Here is a 17,244-nt window from a genome sequence, read left to right on the forward strand (position 1 = left end):
GTATTCAATCGACTTAGTTGATTCTGACCTGCAGAATAAAGCCAACTAGCACAGACTGAGAATCAAGGCTAAAATCAGGGTAAAATTCCATAGTGTAACCCTGGTTTTACCAAGTTTAGGCCTTCCCAGTTTACTTGGGAGATGGGGATCGTATGGTGAAATGCATTGGTCATTGGAATGTTTTTCAGAGGCATACTTGTACATATTAAATTGACAAGAGCAAGATTACTAATTGGATAAGATTTATTTATTTATGACTTGTACATCCTAAGGCTCCTTTTAACCACACTCTGATATTGAAAATATAGGGAAATTGGAAATTAAGGAAATTCAAGATAGCACATTTTCTTCCCTTCCTGAGTCTTTTTTGTTTTTTGTTTTATTTTTATTTTTTTCCAGCAAGGCCTCAACAAGACTGAAACTCTTGCTTGAAATCTGTTGTTGTCTGCAAGTGCAAGCCCTGCAAGTCTATGTAAATGAACTGTAATGAAGTCCAGGCCCTGTGCATGTTGAGGGGAAGCTTCCTGCTGTGTACAATATTGTTCTCTGCTCAAAAAAAGGCGGTTATCTGGTCCAAGGACATCGCAGAATGATGTAATGGTCTTGCTCGTTGGGTGGCCGGACGGAGCTAGACGTGATGCTCATGAAAAGATCCCCGCTGCCACACGATAAAGCTGCACATTCAGAACATCCTTTGTCATGAGGATGCGCTGCAGTGGGCCGCGGTAAAAATCTGCGCGACCTTGATGTTTGTACTCACGCGTCTGTGTTTGTCTTTTGCGGGTCAGTTTTTGTGTGGTCTGCTTTCGAAACCCGAATCTGATGACTGGGAGAGTATGTCTGTTAAGCCCTTGGGACGGAAACTCAATGAAAGTCCAGAGCTCCCTATGGGACAATGAAAAGGGGAGAAAATGGGACGAGGCAGGATGTAATAAAGAACATGTCTTTTTCGATTATATCTTGACATGGGGCGTATCCCTGAAAGGTTCCTTTTGTTGATTTATTATTTTATATTTCATAAGGCCTGTCATCATCACAGTGTAGTGGGCCCGTGTTGAGATGACAAGATGATGTCAGTCCTACGTCCGGAACAGCAGCTGTAATGATGTCGGACAGGCCATTAAATATGAAGGAAGTTATTGTCTCTGAATTGCTGTGATTCACCCCACTCTCTCTCTCAGCCAGTCCCTCATCAGGTCGCACTGATCTGTGATTTTGGTACGTCAGTTCCATGTATCAAACGGTCATTATTCAGCTGTGTCTTTTATATGGATAGTACACTTTAGATGGTCAGTAGATAATTTCCTGCCATCGGCTACCGAAATGTCCTTGCTCTCGCTGGGCGAGTAGTTGGCTCTCACTTCAGTGTGATGCTGGCTCAGCCTTTTGTTTGCCTGATGATGTTGATCGGCGGTGGCTGGTTGCTGGTAGCGGATGTGTCAGAAGAGACATATGTTAGTCCTCATCCTCCCACTGTCTGGAGCGTTATATTTTGGGTGGAGAATATTAGCTAATGTTGGGTAATTGTAATCTGAAAATTGGGTAAAAAAAAATTCAGCTTAATTGTCCTTAATAAACCTAACCTTTATTTCCATCCAAAATCTAAAACTAGCCCTCACTGTGGTCCTAAACCTAATCCTGGTCCTGTTCCAATCAATTGAGTTTTATATTAGTTTTACTAGTTGAACATATGTAGATCATCTGTAGGGGGCTGTAGTGTACTATCCTAAAAAGAAAAACAGCTTTAAATATCTACCTCCATCTATTTGTCCCCACTGCCTCCACCCCTCTTCAGTTATATTTAACACTGTTAATGAAGTACGAGGTGATGGTGGTATTTCAGAAAGTCACACTTTTGCTGACAGTGACATATCAGATTTTAGCTGTTATTACAAGAGAGAGAGTGTCTCTGTGAACTTGAGGAGAAACCACAGAGTCATTACTGTGAGGCCACCTTACGAGCCTCTGCTGTTTTAAAAAGAACCATTGATAGCACATTGATTCACGGTGCAGTTACTGGAGTAACCATGCAGTAAATGACTCTTAATGGAAGAACAATTCTTGGAAAGGTACAGATGGAATGTTTTATGGGGAGACAATATAAGGGAAGGGCCGCTGACCCGTGAATGGCGGCCTAAATCAACACCATGACAAGTTGATTCCTAAAGCGATTCATTGATTCTGCTGAAATTGTAAATAGAGACGTACGTATACGTGAGCTTTAGTTTCAGGTGACTCAGATCTCCAGCAGCGCATGAGTCACTTACTCCAAGCGACCGGCTGTGCTTTACTGCTCATGCTGACCCACGGTTTCCTAATGGAGCTGCGTCACAGTGTCAGCTTCTTTCTCTATGCGTACTGCAAGTCAGTGCTGATGTGCTGCTGGCGCATCTGGTTGCATGCTGTGCTGTTCTTTGCTTCCAGTCTCAGTTTTGTTTTCTTTGCTCAAAATTGCAAAGAGCTGCATATAAACATAATGGTATGTTAGTTTCTTTTCTCTGAAGGCTGAAAGATTTTTTTTTTTTTTTTTTTGGAAATCGGGTTCAAAACTTTTTTACATTATGATGGAAATTAGTGGAATGTAGATCAGTGCAACACTAATACCAATAAAACCGTAAAAAGTGACTCATTTTCTGTTATATTTTTGTGCAACTTTCTTATGCACTAAATGTGTTAACCTTTATTTAAAAGCTTATTTGTCAGGTGATGCATATTTTATATTGTGCACAAATATGAGCTTCATTGAGGTTTTTATGTCTCTGTACATTTACTTACATTTACATACAAAAAAGTAGAACTACTAGTAAAATTACCCAACAAAAGCAGAAATGTACTTAAATTTGTGCTTGAGTACAACGTTATTTGTAAAAAATAGAAGAAAAAAAATAATAATAATGCTTTGACTCTTTCTGCTATGGGGAATGTTAATTGTTGCCAACATAAAAACCAAGTTATTCATTCATTCATAGCCACACAGGTCTTAAAAGAAATTGTACTTTTTAGTAAATTTGTAATAATCTATAGATGTATTCAACTAGGCTTCTGTCTTCCAGAATCCAGATCCATTGCATGGCAGTGTTGCTTCATAAACAGGATTAGTGGCATGACTTGTTTCTACATCATCACGCATTGCATTACAGAGATGTTATGCAGTACATATGCATGTTATGAAGTCCTTATGTAAGTAACTTTTAATTGGCATGTTGCCAGATATTGCTGTAACTGATTAGAATACAAAAGTTACATTTCACGATAAAAGGTGGAATTCAATCCCCACGTGGTACATTATCCTTGAGACGAGGCTGGAGGTAGAGGCTATTTAACAGCTCACAGCATTCCATTTCTCAGTTCTGTCAATTACGCTCAAGACATTTATGTAGTTTCTTCAGAGAAAATTGTGATTGTACTTTAACATTGTGTCTATGCAGTGATCCGTTTGTTTGATGTGCTCAGCACTTTTAAGGAAATGTGATCTTGCAGGTGAGGTAATAGAATAAATGGATGTTGCCCACCAGCCTTTCTCATTCAGTTTTAGCTTTAATTGAGCTGAGAGATGACGGTCTCCAGGGTCATATTGCTAATTAACGGTAAAAGCCTGTGTAAAAATGTGCCTCGGAGAGACAAAGGTCACTAACTTACCAACCGCCTCCTGAATCAGAGTGCTGCTCTGACTCTAAGCGAGTTTCATTACTTTTTCTGTGATTATGAAACATGTATGTGACTGCTTTGGTTCAAGTTGTTTTGGGAAAATCACATTATTGGAAGTTTTTAGGGGCCGTGTCATGGAAGCCTGCATTTCCCTTACATTTCTTTTAGGAAGGGGAAGTTTAATGTTGTATGTAAACACTGCTACTCTCCAGATAGTCAGTCCGCTTAAGGAAACTAAGCTGCACAAACAATGCATTTACATATACCTGCCTGTTCGGCCTACAGCAGAGTAACTCTGTCCATTTACTCTGGTGTTATGAGGAATGTTTCAGGCTGGAACAGATGCAATACATGGCAGCCAGTCAGGAAAAAAAAGATTCCTTACATATACCAGATTTAACACCACAGCAGCAAAAACAGCCTTATGTAAATATAAGTAATTAACAGAAAAGTTGAAAATAGACACATTAATATGAATTTGGCCTGTTTTCATACATAAAACCACGCAAATGCCATAATTATCTCACTCACTGAAAATGTAGGATTTTTTACTCCAAGTTATAGCCAGTGCCACCAGTGGTGATAAAGCAGGGAATGGGGAATGAGCTTGCTTCATATACCACCCTTGCTTTTGCATGCAGCTGGATCACTTGTGTCCATTTAAATTGCAGGTTACTGCATTCACTTATATATTTCCTATAGGAGAAATGATTCAGCCTGTCCTTGCAACATCCATGAAGACTTTGAAGGCCACAGAGTTTCTAATTAGTGAGTTGAACCATATTTGAGTTAAGGGGAAATTCTACCAATGTCTGCCTAATTCAGTCACTGAGATGTAAACAAAGTCATGCACCTGATTTGATGTGGAATTATTAATTATAGAGAAACTCCAATATCAGATTTCAGCCCTAGTGTTTCCATGGGTTGCAATGTCCACAATGCAAAATATAGCCATTTTATTCATTGTCCAAAATGACTGTTAAAACCTACACATATCGCGTCGAGTTTTTTATGTGTGATGGTAATGATGGAAAAATAGTGACAAATTGGGGAACCTGTATAGTTTGGGTATTAAAACTGTTGTTAAGCAGTGTTTCAGCCATCAGGGAACATAAGTGTGATTAGTGACATCCCTGCCAGTGACCACTCTGGTTAATTTTCCTGCTGTTGGCTTTACATTGCATCATCCAAACATGCCTTGGCATCATCTATGTCATAGGCAGAAGTAACTGTGTACCAGATAAAAAGAAAAGCTCCTTTCTTTTTCTCTGATGCTTCCAGTTTTGCTACATGCTATCACCTCCTGGTCCTGTGGGAGAGGCCATGCCAGTCAACACGCGCAAGAACTTGCTGCCAGACTGGCTCGCGCACTGACAGAACCAGTGACCTGTCTAGTGTCTGGTCCACCTCACTGACTTTCTGGAGCATCTTTCCATAAAAATTGATTTCAAAAACACTCCCCCGATGTTGTCCTTGTTGGGAATAGGCTGTACTGGTGCCGCAGGATCTGGCCGCTGTCCTGTGAGGATTAGGGATGTCTGTGGTTTCTCGGGTACACCGATATGTGTATTAGTATTTGTGTAAGATATTTGGATAAGCTTGGATTAAAAGGAGAACTGCGGAGAAAGTCAACACTTCAGCAGCTGATATTCACGTAGTTGGGAGTCTTCCCAACTTTGTCTGATTCTTGTTGCCATTCACATTTTCACATGGTGTGAATGGAGCAGTTGTTCTTTACCTTGTGTTAAAATGTCATGATTGATGGACCAATAGAAATTCTGGAATAAAAATCTTTTTACATTTCCTTCTATTGAAAATTAAGGCGGTCTTTCCTCCTTCTACTGTAAAGTTGCCGTTTTGGAGATACAAGGTTGTTCGATTACCGCGGCAATATGTAACGTTGATGAAATAGTGGTAAATCTGAAAAGCAGTGTTTTATAAGTCCTGTCTTGCTTTACAGCACGGATGTCCGATCTTATCCGTAATAGGTCGCTGTAGCTGCAGGGTTTTATTCCAAAGGTCACTTTTAAAGGCTTTTTAAAAGCTCCAAGAGCCTTTACAACCCTGTGTGTGTGGTTGCTATCACCACAATCACAACTGCAAACAATTCACATACAATTCATTCACATTAAAACACTCTGAAATACTTTTTAATGCTTGAAATTTAGAAAAATTGGTGTTCAGTGTTTTTTTTTTTTTTTTTCATTATTATTATTTTATTAATTTTATTTTCTTATAGAAAATAGGACATACACATTTATGCTTTGCTAAAATTAAGCAATGACTAAACAACACACAAAAAAGATTTATTTCACTTTTTTAAATTATTATTTGAATGCATTTTGGTTCTGGAGAGCTCTGGATCTTGATGGTAACCTGCAATTTACTTTGAATCCTTTCTAAGTTCTTAAGCAGTATGGAAGCCCCTGTATCCCCTGTAAGCCTAGTCTCACTTTCACTCAGTTTTGGTAAATATGTGAAGCAGTAATTGCTACTGTCACAGCAAACCTGCATCAGCATTAAGGTCTTTTAAAGACATCAAATACAGGGATAAAATACCTTGGCAGTTTTACAGGAGAAAGAAAAACCTACTTCACTTTTAATGGAAGTCAATGTAGAAAGATTTTCTTCAAGTCATTTTGGAGGATTTCTATTCGTCCATTCATCATGACATTTTGACACCATGTGAAGAACCACTGCCAGTTTTTATTATTGTCATTACTCATAGCAATAGCATATATCTTCTTGCTGGAATATTGAAATGCTCTTCATTTAAAATTCTGATTTCATTGGTAAAAAGCTCATCCTTATCAGAGATGTTCTCACTGGGGTCCACTGAGTGCAGAGAGTAATGTCTTTTATTAATGGTCTGGTCTTTGGGTTAAATGGGGTTATGGGCCTAAGTGACACTGACCACAAGGCTCAAGGCAGGGAGCGAAAGAAAGCCTCTGATCAGTCTGGTCACACTAATGAAGAAGTGGCTTCTGCTTCTAGAAGATAAGTACTCATTTCTTCAAGCTCTCTAGAGATAGAAAGGTTTTGACTAATCATTTAGGCAGTAGCTTATTTTTTAGTCAGTCTTATGAGGGATATGTGTGTGTGTGTGTGTGTGTGTGTGTGTGTGTGTGTGTGTGTGTGTGTGTGTGTGTGTGTTAAAAGAAGCTAACTTTATTCCACATACTAAGGATGTTTTCGCACTTGTCCCGAATAAGCCGCACCCAGGACTGATTCTGGGCTCATTATTGCTGGTTTGCCTTTCCACAGAAGAATCGATTGCGTAGTTTCAAACGTCACTTTGGTGTGGCATTTGTGCAAAATGGTAAGACCTAGGTTCATCCGCTTATAGCTTTTTCTGATTTTTATTGAATACAAACACTCACGCAGTAAAGAACAGTGCTTTCCGGAGTCATAGCATTTTACCAGAGTGTGCTTAAAGCAAACCCCAGACCACCGATTTCAGGAGCACCAGAGATTGGTTCTTTGGGCCGCTCCCGGGCTCAAAAACAGCTTTCACACTTAACCCAACATACCAGACTCTTGGGCCGATTTTACACTTTTACACATCCAGGACCGATTCTGGGCTGGTTTGGGGTAGGATACTTTATTGCTGGTTTGCTCAGAAGAATTTTCGATGACCCATGGATAGATTTGCGCGATTCTGAGCGTCACACTTCTGCACGCTTTTGGGCCAAATGGTAGGACCTATGTTCATCCTCGGTTTATCGCTATTTATTATTTGGCTTCAGTGCAAGCACTCGAGCAGCAAAGAACAGTACTTTCTGGAGTCATGACATGTCCTCCGCAGGGGACCCCAGACCGCTGGTTTCAGGAGGGTCAGAGATCAATGCCCTGGACCGCACTAGGGCACAAAAACACTTATGACACTTAAACAAACTCTGAGTGAGTGATTATGGGTCTGGGAACCAAATGCTAGTGTAAAAATGCTCTAATTGTGATTTACCTGCTCAGTAAGATGTTAGATTTCTATGATCTAAATGGTTTAATTTGTGTTAAAACTTCTCTAACCACAAATCTAGCTATTATAGCTTTTATGTCTGTGAAGGAAAGCAAACTGGCATCAGTTGAACTTCATTGTGGGACCTTTTCCTTTCATATTGCATCACTTTTATTTGATAATTTAGCTTCTTAATTATGTCCACTGACAGCAGCATGTTGAGGAGGTTAATGGCGCTTTAGGCAGACTTGCTTTCATCTTAACATGCCAGCTGAGTGACGGACTGTGCAGTTCTGCCCTCAGGCTTCAGCCCTCCCCCCTGCCTTTTCTCTCGGCCTCATTTTTTAAAAATAAATATGTATTCTATTTACTCTTTTGCTTACCCTTACCTACCTGTGACTCTCTCTTCTTGTTTGAGTGCTGCAAGGGCCGCTTTATCATAGCTGAGCGCAGTAGAGGCTTTCTTCTTTGATGATTGCTATGAAACAGTAGAAATCTGATCTGCTGTTATTGGAGTGAAGTACTAGTCTATTGTGGAGGAGTTCAGTATTGATGGCTCCAGTCTGTTGCAGGTTTGGTGTCCACTAATATACAGTGAGTCCAAGAAGTATTTGATCCCTTGCTGATTTTCTTCGTTGGCCCACTAATAAAGACATGATCATTCTATACTTTTAATGGTAGATGTATTCTTACATGGAGAGACAGAATATTAAAAAGAAAATCCAGAAAATAAATCTAAGGAATATATATTAATTGATTTGTATTTCATGGAGTGAAATAAGTATTTGATCCCTTAGTATTCATTAGCAGTTCTGGCTTTTACAGACCAGTTAGACACTCCCAATCAACTTGTTACCTGACCTGAAGCCACCTGTTCTCACTAATCACTTGTGTGAAAAACACCTGTCCACAGAATCAGACAGATCACACAGATTTCAAGTCTCCAACATGGGTAAAACCAAAGAGCTGTCACAGGACCTCAGAGTCAGAATTGTTGACCTTCACAAAGCTGGAATGGGCTACAAAAAGATTAGTAAGGTGTTGGATGTGAAAGTAACAACTATTGGTGCAATTATCAGAAAGTTTAAAGAGTATAACATGACAATCAACAGACCTCGGCCCGGTGCTCCAAAGAAGATTTCGCCTCGTGGGGTGGCAATGATGCTGAGAACAGTCAGAAATCGTCCTGCAACCACTCGGCAGGAGTTAGCAAATGACCTGAAGGCAGCTGGGACCACAGTTTGCAAGGAAACAATTGGCAACACTTTGCGCAACAATGGATTCACATCCTGCAGTGCCCGAAAGGTACCCCTGCTGAAGAGAGCACATGTGGAGGCGCGCCTCAAGTATGCCAATGATCATTTGAAAGATGAACCAAGTTATTGGGAGAAGGTTTTGTGGTCAGACGAGACCAAAATTGAACTTTTTGGCCTCAACTCCACCCGCCATGTGTGGAGGAAGAAAAATGCTGCCTATGACCCCAAGAACACTGTGCCCACCGTCAAGCATGGAGGTGGAAGCATAATGTTTTGGGGGTGTTTCTCTGCCAAGGGTACAGGGCTACTTCACCGCATCACTGGGAAGATGGATGGAGCCATGTACCGCACAATCCTGAGGGACAACCTCCTCCCCTCTGCCAGGGATCTGAAAATGGGCCGTGGTTGGGTCTTCCAACATGATAACGACCCTAAACATACAGCAAAGGCAACAAAGGATTGGCTCAAGAAAAATCACATTAAGGTCATGGAGTGGCCCAGCCAGTCGCCAGACCTCAATCCGATCGAAAATCTATGGAGGGAGCTGAAGGTCAGAGTTGCCAAGCGACAGCCCACCAACCTTCATGATTTAGAGAGGATCTGCAAAGAAGAGTGGGCCAAAATTCCCCCTGGTGTGTGTGCTAAACTTGTGGTTAACTACAACAAACGTCTCACCGCTGTGCTTGCAAACAAAGGCTTTGCCACTAAGTATTGAGTGTGTTTGGCAAGAGGGATCAAATACTTATTTTCCTCATTGAAATACAAATTAATTAAAATATATTCTTTAAAATTATATTCTGGATTTTTGTCTTGATATTCTGTCTCTCCATGTTAGAATATATCTACCATTAAAAGTGCAGAAGGATAGTGTCTTTATTAGTGGGCAAACAAAGAAAATCAGCAAGGGATCAAATACTTCTTGGACTCACTGTATGATATGATGACATTTGTCACCTAGAATGTCACATAAAGTTACTGCCAAGCCTCGTCAAAACTAGACCAGCCACAGGCTCTTTTTTTTCCTTTTTACTCTCTTTTGCTACATGCAACACTCTAGCTGTCACTCTTCAACTTCCAGCTGTGGTCTTCACAGCTTCTGTCGGTACCTAGTGCCTCACTCTATCCTCAATTGCAGCAGAGCTTAAACAACACCTTCCACTTTACCTCAGCTCAGGCCAGTTACTCAGTTTTCAGCATTTTCACAGTGAGCTTATCATTAAGGGATAATTTAACAAAATCGATCACATCATATTACTCTTGCACAGGGTTACAGATATTAGCAAGAATGTACCCTGAGGTCCAAACCTATTTTACCCTATTTATATCAAGCCTGTTTTCAGAACCTTCCTATTTTTGAATTTTGCATTGTCTGAAATAGGCACTTGCCTATAGATGATACAGACGATGCTACAAGGTAGTTTCAAAATACTAGATGATCTCCACATGTTTATATATTAGAATGTTCAGACCAATCTCAGCTCTCACAATGAGACCCCATATGAACTAGAGCACTCAAACCCTGAACCCGAAAAGTTTAAATTTGACAAATTCATATTTCCTGTAGAAAACAAAAACCTAATACCTTACAAACAGCAAGAGACAGAATACATGTTAGTTTTACACAAGTTACAGAAGAGAGGGAGATGACGAAAACACAGAATCACCAGACAGACACTGCGAGAGGCAGAGACGAGCAACTTATCCCATCTACATAGCCTCGTAACTCCATATGTGAGTCACGTACCACCCGCAATGAGATCCAGGAAATGTTTAAACTGTATTTCAATGCAGTAAAATCGCAAAGATATTAATAGAAACATCCAGAAATTTTGAGTTTGAGGCTCCGGCGGGTTCATAGAGTTCAGAGGGTAACAATAAATATAGACTATCATAAAATATACAATTGCAAGAAAAAAAACTAAAATTGATAAATAATTATGCTACAAATATTTTTTTTGAAGGGGCTGCTATGTGAATTCAGATGGGTCAGAAAATATATGTATTTATATATATATATATAAATATCATTTACATTTATGGCATTTAGCAGACGCTCTTATCCAGAGCGACTTACAAGGTTACTCCTATTACAGAGGTGGGCCAATGTAGTGTTAGGAGTCTGGCCCAAGGACTCTTATTGGTGTAGCGCAGCACAGTCACCCAGACTGGGAATCGAACCCTGGTCTCCCACATGGTGTTGTAACACAATGGTAGGTGGTGGTGTTATCTGTTGCGCCACACCAAACTGATTCTGATTATTACCTCAAAATACGACATACACATTTATGCTTTGCTAAAATTAAGCAGTGACTAAACAACAAAATCACACATCCACAAAAAAATGATTTATTTCACTTTTTGAATTTATTTGTCATCAGTATGGAAGCTCCTGTATGAGTTATGAGCCTTGCCTGACTTTCAGACCAGCGCTGTGCTTCCCTGAGTAGGTCTCACACCCTCTCAGTTTTGGTAAATGTGTGAAGCAGTAATTGCTACTGTCACAGCAAACCTGCATCAGCATGAAGGTCTTTTAAAGACATCAAATACGGGGACCTTGGCAGCTTTACAGGAAAAAGAAAAACCTACTTCACTTAATGGAAGTCAATGTAGAAAAATTTTCTTCCAAGTCATTTTGGAGGATTTCTGTTCTGTTTCTGTCCATTTGTCAAGACAATTTGACACCATGTAAAGAACTACTGCCAGTTTCACATTACGTCAGAAACATCAAAAAAGGTTTGACCGCGATTGTATACAGTTGACACATTTTACAGCCTAAATGCTGCAGTTCTAATGTACATGTCTGTACCTTCACAATTAATGCCCATGGTTTTGGAATTTAGATATCCAACAAGCTAATAGAGGGTTGATTTGTCAGATGTCTACATACTTTTGTCAATATGTAGCAGTGAAGCAGTGTCCTAATATTCTTAATGGAAGGCTTGGTTGAATATCTTTTTGGACTTAATCTAAAGATCTTAATCTTAATCTGTCTGGTTTGCTGTCACTTTTTCAATGACCGTGAACTGTTGACACTTTTTTGCGTGACTCTGTTAACGGGTCCTCTCTGTCCTTTAGCCCTATTAAATGATAGGGTTGTAGTTCCTCTTGGACATCGTGTTTAAAATCTGTTCCCAGCAAAGATTAGACAAATGGTTTGGGATTGTGGGACTGAATGGATTGAGAATATAATCCCTCTTCTGCAGCATTCTGTGCCACCACATGGACCATAGGCAGAAACTTCGCCAAGCTCTGTGGTGAAGGGGAAATTTCGGCCTGCGTCTGTTAATCTCTCAGTCCTTTTGGAACTTTTGGTTTTAATGCCTTTATCACTTTCCCACAAATGCTGCCATCTCTTTAACAGTGCAGATAGAGCCAAAAGATAAAGCCCAGCCAATCTTAAACCAGGGAGATTTAGATTTTGGAACATGCTAATATTTAAACTAATGTTTTTTCCCCACTGTAAAACAAGTGCTCTGAATCACAAATGTCTGGAAAACAGGCTGTAGTGTTGCAGATTAACAGCTAAAATCCAATTGGTTTGGCTTTCTACTCAATGGTAAGAGACTGAATGGTAGAGATGGGACGAATGCGCAGTTTAATTAATCACCTCACACTTTAAAAAGGTGCATCAGCAAGAAAGATACAGCAAGTTTTCCCCACCCGCAGTGGAGAATTGTAGAATGCGGTGCTTTGCTGACATTACAACACCCCACCTCCCCCACCACCCTTCGATATGAGGTCATAGGTTGAAAATATTTAAAAGTCCCTGACATGGCTTTTTTTTTTTTTTTTTTTTTGAACTCACAGACCAGGAGCTGGTTTTACGAAAACTTTCCTAAGAAAAAAGGCTTAAATTTGGCAGTTTTGTAAGAAACCGTCTCAAAGTTCTCATATAATCTCTTAGGACATTTTTTGCACCTTTAAATGGTTGGCTCTGGTCTTTGCTTTGTAAACTTGGAGCATTTTCCTCTTGGTTTGACGTATTTTCACACAGGGAAACCTTCAAGCACACCAAACTGCTTCATGAGAACGTTCTTTTTGCTTATTGGTCAGGCCTGTCGGGGGAGAAAGCAAGAAAGTAAATACAGGAAGAAGGTCAGGGCTCTGAACTACTGCATATATATGTATTTATATATAATTTTGGAGCCATTTAACATGGAGCAACGGCAGAGATAGCATTTCTTCAGGTTAAACAGTGAAACAGCCCAAGAAAGCAGCCAAACACACACCAAGGGCCCAATTTAATCGGACTAAATGATGCAGGTGTGAAAACGCCCTTATTAATTATATTTATGAAGATTTTCTTAGACATTCTTCCTTGTTTGTTTTTTTTTCGGTAGCTGCTACTCCTAGTATTACAGCAGTATATGGTATTACCATAGATTACCTGATTGTATAATCAGTATAATCAAAAAAGGGCCGGATGACCAGAGTAGTGTCAGTCAATGTTCAGAGCAGCTGTGGCTGCAGCCTCTGTCACTGGGAGCTTTGGGGGCAGGGTGTTTTGGGATCTCATTAGGAATGAGCCTTCTGGAAGAGGAGGGTCACATGTAGATAGACCATACTGATTCTGCAGCTCCAGAGGCTCCAGAGTGTCCTCACCATACAGGACAGACCATGAGAGAGAGTATAGGCTTGGGAGCACTTTCTAGGTCCTGCTCTGTTGGTGGTGGCGGCTGAAGTTGTGGGAAGGAGACTGTGACCATTGCTTCAGTCTGCTCTCTCTCTCTCTCTCTCTCTCTCTCTCTCTCTCTCCCTCTCCCTCTCTCTTTGGAGCAGTAATTTGAATCAGTATGTTGCTTCTATTCTTCTGTAATGGAGTCCACCAATTCCTCCAGCATTACTTTCAGATTCAGAAATAAGCTCAATAAGGAGTCAAGCTCAGCCCCCACCCCATCAGACAGGTCACCTTTACGGCTCCTCAACTCTCACTGGCCTCTTATGGTGGTCCATTCAGCTGTGCAGTTGTGATGGCCTCAGCATTCCTGGGACAGTGATCTAATATGGAGGCGTCAAACGGCTGATGTTTTTAAGGAAGTCTTTGGCATCGTAAGTGAAATGCTCATATCCATCAGGAGCCCAGCTCCATGGGAGCAGAAGGATTGAGCTGGGAAGGGGGGGGTGGTTATTCATTGTAGCTGTATTAACATACATTCTGAAACGTAAGCGTTTCGCTAAAACCAGGCCGCACATGCAGACGGTCTGAACGCAGGCGCTGGCTGAAGAGTTCAGTGGATTGACCTGCACTTTGTATTAAATGAATAAATGCATGTGATTCTGAGCTGGCAATCATGAAAAGGTGAAGTCAGAGCCCCTCAGGTCTTTTCAGGGCTTTTTCTTTCTTCCTCCAACCAAAGCCTTGAGATTTACTGACCGCTCTCACAATCTCTTGTTGTCTCTCTCTCGCTCCACTCTCAAATTCTTTTGTTCTCTCTCCCGCATTCCCTCATTCTCTATCTCTTACATTCCCTTGATCTCTCACATACTCTTGTTTTCTCTGTCTCAAAATTCTCTTATCTCACACGCATTCTCTTGCCCTCTCTCGCGCGTGCGCATTCTCTTGCTAGCTTTCTCTCTCGTTTTCTTTTGCTTTGCTCATTCCCTCACATTCTTTTGGTTTTCTCTCTTGCGCGCTTTCTCTTTCTCATGTTCTCTTGTATTCTTGCGCTCTCTCTCTCTCTCTCGCTCTCTCTCTCTCACTCTCTCTCTCGCTCTCGCTCGCTCTCTCTCTCTCTCTCTCTCTCTCTCTCTCTCTCTCTCTCTCTCTCTCTCTCTCTCTCTCTCTCTGCGCCAGATCTGAGTCACCCTTCCCTGCATGGCTCTGAGCCTCCCCTGTCCCTCCTGCCCTCTGTGTCTGGCCCTTTCGCTCTCCCCCTCCTCTCCCTGTCCTCCACGCCAGCCTTCCTTCCTGTCCTCCTTCCCTGGCACAGGTGCCATGCCATGAGTGCCAGTGTCACGCCATCCCTGCTTCCCTCACTACCAGCCCAGCACCACATGGTCTTAGCCTGGCTGTTGTATTCCCATCTCTCTCTCTCTCTCTTTCTCTCTCTCGCTCATTCTGCTCCCTCCACCTGGCAGGCCTGAAACAGCTCTTGTCAAGTTTCCGGTATTTTCTGCCAGACCTGATTTCAACTCGGAAAATTCGACATATGTGATAAGCCATGCTGTTGATAAGACGCCATAGCACGTTTACCTGTTGAAGGAACGGTGCTCAGGTCGGGGTGTGTGTTCATTGCTATTAACAGCAGCAATGGTGTCATTTTTCTTTTATTTAAATAGTATTTTGTGCTCTGTCAATCAGTAAGATCTTTTTTTTTATTAAGTATTTTTTATTTTTTTAAGTTAAAAATCAGACATCAGGCACTTTTCTCATTGATTTGAACAATGACTTGATGTCGCCTATCCAGAAAAGCCTTTGACAGCTGAAGCAGATTAACAAAAGATAGAACAGGGGGCTTGTGTTGATTGGTGGTCCTGATTGGAGGCTTAGTTCAGACATGAGGCAATCAAGAGTCTGACTTTTGAGTATTCTTGAGATCCTGGCCGCAGTGGTCAGGGTGATATGTAACAGGCGTATGACATTGCATTTAAACAGGCTGAGAAGCTGGAGGTATTCCATTCCTTTTCCTGGTGAATTCTGGGTTTTTATGTTGTTGTTTGTTTTGGTTTAGGTGCTGGGTCTAATCAGGTGAAATGGGTTTTCTGACCTAACTGGCTTGTGGAAAGTGCTAGAATGCTGTTCATGACTACATGTACAATGGCTTTCTGCGCAAACTCCCCAGCAATTATTAATAAAAAAATAAAAAAAGTTGTGCTACAAATGTTTAGAATTTTTGTGACCCAGCAGCTTTGTTTCTGTTAAACTAACATTTAGTAATATAATGATGTCAATTCCTTCACATTACTTTTTTTTTTTTTTATCATAAATGGCTTTAGCATGTTTCCAGGTCATGTCGCAACTTTGCTATTGAGCACTGTTCATTTAGAATAGCTGTAGCCCTTTCTGAACATCTATCAATAAGAGCTGAAAAACGTTGGTCTTATGAAGGAGATAAATTGAAGTGTTTAAACATGTTGCTTTTGTTCATTAATTGATAAAAAAAAATCCATAAAGGCTTTTATTTATTAATTGTTTCATTCATATCCTTGTGATTGATGTTTGGAGAACATGGCTTGGATGTAGGTAAGGAGGAAAAAATAAATCTTTAATGTTCGATTGTTGTTGTGTTCTTCTCGTTGCAGACGATCTTCACGCTGTTGTTAGGACCTTTCACATTCTTCAATGCACAGAAGACCAAATATCTTCAGATCCTCACCTCACTCATGAGATGGATTGGTAAGTTCACAGTCCACTGAAAGACCCTGTCAAGAACAAAGCTCTGTCTGTACAATGTTAGCCAGTCCAGGCGTCTGGTAGCTGATGTAAAACAGCTAGTACTTACAGAGTACCTACGTAGTACTCCTCCAAGCATGTCCAGCTGTCCGATGACGTTCTGTTAGTGGCAGTTTAAAAAGATGCGGCGACTGGCGTTCACCCTTCCAACATTGGTGGCATCTCAGTCACTTGACCTTGCTGGTTGGTCTGAACTGGAATGACCAGTGACAAGAGTTCATGTTGAAATCTGTTCATTTCATTGGTTTATTAATCATGATTTTGATGGTCTCCAAATTTCTGGTATTGTGCCATCCCTACCTGTATGAATCGTTTGGTGTGCATTAGTTAACTGTGGTACAGACTTTTAACAAATGAACTAGGTGTGAAAAACCACCTTAACACCACATCTGTCTTAAAGGAACATTATTCAGCATTTTTGCAGCTCCGGGCTCAACATGCCAGAAACTGCACTGTTTAACAATGGTGGAACAGGCAGGACAATACTGCGTAACTCTGCGTAACCACTTGTTAGTCCGCAGTTTTCTTAGGGATCACTCAACGCACAAACCCTTCCCAACTGTAGGGGGAGCCCAGGAGCAACAAATGCCTATTCTGATATACTGTTTTTCTGTTTTTTATTTGTTTACATTTTTTATTTATTTTTTTTAACTACCAGTTAAAGGTGCATGCATTCAGTTACTATTATTCTGACCTCCTGCCTCTTATTGAGGTTCTGTGGTGCAGTCTTGGACTGAGGCATCGCTCTTGCATCCCAGCATGTATCTTCATCTCCATCTCCATCTCCTCTCATCCTTCAGCCTGTCGTCCTTGACAGCCCATCTCAGGCATGATTGGACCGTCACTCACCAGGTGTTGCTGCCAAAATAAACGCCCATCTTTAGTCGCCGCTCAAAGCACAGCAGCACTAAATCACGGCTCCCACATGTGCACATGTAAATGTAAATGTAAACATGGAACATGGAGGAGGAAATTGAACCTGATGCAAAATC

The 17,244-nt window shown here is 40.9% G+C and overlaps 1 protein-coding gene across 1 annotated transcript in view; it reads left to right on the plus strand.

The window, feature by feature from the left end:
• Positions 1–17,244, plus strand: part of tmem104 (transmembrane protein 104) — a 73,870-nt gene that overhangs the window by 37,172 nt on the left and 19,454 nt on the right. Inside the window, exon 9 of the mRNA XM_072693736.1 lies at positions 16,102–16,195. Within this exon, the coding sequence (XP_072549837.1) occupies positions 16,102–16,195 (94 nt within the window). The remainder of the gene's footprint in view (positions 1–16,101; positions 16,196–17,244) is intronic.

This window comes from Salminus brasiliensis, chromosome 12 (genome assembly GCF_030463535.1).
Source record: "Salminus brasiliensis chromosome 12, fSalBra1.hap2, whole genome shotgun sequence".
NCBI classification, from domain to species: domain Eukaryota; kingdom Metazoa; phylum Chordata; class Actinopteri; order Characiformes; family Bryconidae; genus Salminus; species Salminus brasiliensis.